The following is a 4681-nucleotide window of genomic DNA, read 5'->3' as shown; positions in this document are numbered from 1 at the left end:
CTAAAAGTTTGTTTTGAAGCAATATTTAGAAATGTTACTATCCTTCCATACCACATGTGCTAGATTTCATGATTTCATTATTTCAATTCTTACTAATTTCACAACGAATGATAAAAAATGATACAAAACACATATGTAATTGAAGACTAGACACAGATCCATCTATTGGTCCTGACAAGTGTACAACTGGTTATAACTTTGAATCCTTTGGCCTTAAAGAGCAAAAGTCTCTCTTTAGACCCCTTTGGGCGAAGGAGAGAGTGGGGTAAAGTGAGACGTTTTTTACATTTGCTCCCCTCTAAGCGAGCTAAAATGATATATTAGTAAAATTTACACATTTCCCATTAATTCAGGATGTTTCATAGCAATGGAAATTACCAGAATGTATTCAGGACGAAGGGCAGTGAAAATATGATTGTTTTTAAAAAAGTGGTCTTGTTGTGTCTCACTTTACCCCAGCTTAAGGGTAAACTGAGACAGACCAGAAAAATCAAGGGGGTAAAGTGAACCAGCTGGGGGTAAACTGATCCACTAACTTTTTCCACTCTGAAACTACCATAACAACACATGTTGTAACAGTTAGAATCCTGACAGCTAGTTTGACAACCACACATTCCAGAAGTAATGTTGGACTAGTAACAGAATCATGGCGATTGGTCAGTTAAGCACATTATTTTGAAAAAAATAAGTAACTTGAAAGTACAGTAACTCTGAACAAATCAAATACAACATAATATAATTCAAAATGTTTTAATTAACATTCAAATGACAGATAGAACCAGTTAGATTAGAACGCAGTCTGGGGGTCAGAACAAAGGACCCTTAGAGCCAGCTAGTGTCCAGGATTGTCCAAAAGACAATCAGAACCAACTAGAACAGCCTGGAACACAGGACTAGACCCACCTGGATTAGAACACCAGCCTGCTGTCTACAACTCTACAACTATGTCTACTCTACATTCCAGCCCTGAAGGTTACAGGGAAAGATGAAGAGTTGCTCTCTCCGTGTGGTTCCTCCAGGCCTTTTAGGTTGTGGCAGCTTCTTCACCACATCACTTTTAGGAACATGTGCCACATCATTTTCCTTTACAGCAAACGTGGGTCTCTCCCACACTTTCGTGTTTGCCTGGATTCTTCTGAGAAATTGTGCAAGTATTTCATGATCCTCAACTTTCTCAACCATGCCAATGTAACGGACGCTCCTGTGTTTGGTTGCAAAGTTAAATATGACAAAGTCACCCACGGACAGATCTGTGTTCCCTGAATCACTTCTCTCATCCTCAGAGCTCTCTTTGTCAGACACATTATCAATTGGGACAGGGACATCACTCTCCTCAGAGCTGCTAACTATGATTTTCTTTTTGGTTGCTTTCTTTTTCAGTTTTCCCTTTTCTTTTTTTCTATTTTTCTTTTCCCCTGCCAGTTTCTTTTGTCTTTCTTTATAAGCCTTTTCAATTGCCTGCTTCTCAGGAGTATAAGTTAGGATGGCTGTCTTCACACGCTTTCGTTTGGTTTGTTTTCTGGGGGGAAATTTGCGAAGTGGTAGGATTTCACGAGGAGAGACATATCCAGGTTGGCTGGGAACACATTGCACATCTTAGTCAGCTGGCGAGGCACATCCATGTGAACCATGCGCAGTGAAAGGATTAGCATCCGCAAGTGAATTATATGCAGCGGGTGGTTCATCTGAAGGGGGATCATCTGCAGGGGGTGGACCATCCAAATCATCTGCAGGGGGTGGATCATCTGCAGTGGCAGGGTGCAGCTCAGGGTTTGGCCGGTCTGACACCATAGATGGTGCAAACGCTTCATCAGGGAAAATTTCTCGGTTATATGGGAAAATCCCAGTGGACCTAAATCCAGAAATGATGTTGCGTGGTGTCACTGCTGACATGAAGGCCTCATTCACAAGTCCTGCAATCTGGTAAATCGAGAGTGTTTTACCAGGGTTTGATCTCATCCACCCATCAAGAGCTCGGCTGTATTGGATCTTGAATGGGCCATACACGGTCACATCGAGAGGCTGCATGCGATGGGACGTGTGGAGTGGGAGGGTGAGCAGAACAATACCGTTGCTCTTGGCCATTTCTACTGCCTTGAGTGAGATGTGAGCCTTAAGATTATCCAGGATTAGCAGCATGGGATGGTCAGGGTTGCAGTTAGTGTGCTGTATCAGGTGTTCAAGGAACTCAGCCCAGGTGTCTTCATTCATCCATCCCGTTCTGGTGGAGGTACCTTTGGCTCCTGGGGGTGCTCCTATAATGAAGCAGTCCTTAAACTTAACTCTGGGGAAGATAAACATGGGAGGTATGGCATTCCCAGTAGCATTCACTGCACACACAGCCAGATTGTCAAAGAACTCCCCGACTGTAGTTTTATTGAAGGCTGTAGCCCTTCCCAGGGATGTTGCCTCTGGAGTTCGGACAGAGAGATGGCGGCGTGCTAGGAAGCTGCCAAACCAATCTTCACCTAGAGTAAACAATTCATTATTATCAATACGATTTAGCTTTGTGGCAAGATCAGTTGGCCTTAGTTAACCTACAGAATCATGTGATCTCTTGCACACCCTAGCCTACCTGCACATTGTGTCTTTGTCCAATTGGCAGGGACAGGTATATAATTTTTCTCTGCGTATTCAAATGCCAGTTGACGGCACTTAATTGGAGGAAGGCCATGGAACTGTTCAGCGAGTTGTTTCAAGTGTTTGGCAAGCTCCTCCTCCATCTCATCTGTGAATATTCTCTTTGCCTCAGCTACTGCACCCCAGGCTACTGATTTTACTTCCCCTTTCTCTTTTTTCTTAATAAATCTTAGGAGGCTTGACTTATCAATATTTCTATCCCTTGCAGCTGCTCTTAGAGACTTCTTTCCTTCCTTGACCTCAGCGGCTGCACTCTCCATCTCCTCAAGGGGTGTTTTACCCCAGGTTGTCTTCCTGGTGTATTGCCTTGGCATGGTGGTTTTTCTGCAGTGTTTATGACATTAAAAATAAAACATATGTAATGTAATATTACATTAACATATGTTTTAGACTAAACTGAACTTGTGCCTCATGTCTCACTTTACCCCACAGCATTTGTCTCACTTTACCCCACCGCCATATTTTAGAAAAAAACTATCTCTCTTAGAAATTCAGGCTAATCTTCAGCTAGCATCATCACAAGGTTTTATATGTTGGTAGTTCATCAACATGTATGATATAAGTTTTTCTACCTGAATCAATTTGCTTTGGCACAACAGTTGATTAAGTTGACAGCAAGAAAATTTACTTTTACCAGCAAAAAATATATTTTTGTGAAAAAAATATGCTTACCACAGCAGCATGAGGTCTTCTTCTTCATGGCCAAGGGGAATTTTGCTCAAAAACATAATGGTCACATGACCACAAATGTGTTCCGTTGCCTAGATACAGGGGGTGTCTCACATTACCCGATGTCTCGCTTTACCCCACTCTCCCCTACTGAGTTGATTCACGAGTTCACCTACACAGATAACAGTGATGCTGATAGGGATAATGATAGAGCTTGGTTATGAAGGTAATGCGTATTTGGCGTGTTGTCCGGGAAGCGGGCTCCGAGCTCGCCAGATCTATCCGAGCCCGAAACACTCTACCTTGGTACGAGTGAGTGCGCCGAGCTCGGAACCGGTCTGAGCCCAGAGCACACCCCCCGGGGTTCCTGCGGGATATTGAGCTTTGGAGAGGAGCCGGGGTGGAGGAGGGATGCTTAATCTTATGAGATCGAACAGGTAAGATGGTTTCCTTATTTATTAGCGAGCTCGCTAGGGCTGATTGTGTATACGTTGTGATTGCTGATTGTAGACCAGCCGGCTGATTATATGCTTCGGCTCCTCCCGAACTTTGTTAATTAAACATCATTTCACGAGTTCACCTACACAGATAACAGTGATGCTGATAGGGATAATGATAGAGCTTGGTTATGAAGGTAATGCGTATTTGGCGTGTTGTCCGGGAAGCGGGCTCCGAGCTCGCCAGATCTATCCGAGCCCGAAACACTCTACCTTGGTACGAGTGAGTGCGCCGAGCTCGGAACCGGTCTGAGCCCAGAGCACACCCCCATAAAGCGAGAAAGTGGGACAGCCGCCGGAGTACGCATACCCCCCAAAGCGATGCTGAGCGCTGCGGAGGCGTGGCCTGCGTTCGGGTAGAGACGAGAGGATGAGGGCTCCTTAGGAGATGTGGTTCGTTATGAGACAAGAAGGGGTAGGGGTTCCTCCGAGGATGGTTGAGACTGAGAAGGTGAAAGGTGTCTGCTGCAGTGATGAGAAGTTTGAATCCACGAGTGGCTGGTAGTAGAGCGTAGGGAGAGTTCCTAATATGGATTTTTCGGGAACCGTCCAGAATGAACATGGCTTTGTGTGTGTCCCTGTTGTTGAGACTTATACTGGAAAGAGGCGACTGAAGGAGGGAGCCGGCTGTAGTGGAGCGCCTGACGGAGGCTCCTGCTGGGGTGATCATGCTGTAATGCTTGCTTCCGTGGAAAGTCGTAGGTGGCAGGAAGCGAAGCGCAAGCTCTGGCCTCTGCGGAGGCGATCGCTGCGGCGATGCTGGCTTCGCCGCCTTAGATGGAAGCGCTGGCCTCTGCGTAGGCGGTCGCTGCGGCGACGCTGGCTTCTGCGCATTATATGGTAGCACTGGCCTTTGGGAGGCGATCGCTGCGGCG

General features: G+C 45.7%; 1 protein-coding gene across 1 annotated transcript; it reads right to left on the bottom strand.

The window, feature by feature from the left end:
- Window positions 1–507: 507 nt before the first annotated feature.
- LOC130435724 (uncharacterized) lies at window positions 508–3439 on the bottom strand. The gene is made up of 3 exons (XM_056766526.1): window positions 3313–3439; window positions 2576–2964; window positions 508–2468 (listed from the first exon to the last, which is right to left on the bottom strand). The coding sequence occupies exons 2-3, from the start codon at window positions 2952–2954 to the stop codon at window positions 1597–1599; spliced, it is 1251 nt and encodes a 416-aa protein (XP_056622504.1). The 5' UTR covers window positions 2955–2964; window positions 3313–3439; the 3' UTR covers window positions 508–1596.
- Window positions 3440–4681: the final 1242 nt, after the last annotated feature.

Source organism: Triplophysa dalaica, chromosome 14, assembly GCF_015846415.1.
Source record: "Triplophysa dalaica isolate WHDGS20190420 chromosome 14, ASM1584641v1, whole genome shotgun sequence".
NCBI classification, from domain to species: Eukaryota; Metazoa; Chordata; class Actinopteri; order Cypriniformes; family Nemacheilidae; genus Triplophysa; species Triplophysa dalaica.
This window is presented reverse-complemented; position numbering and strand designations above follow the sequence as displayed.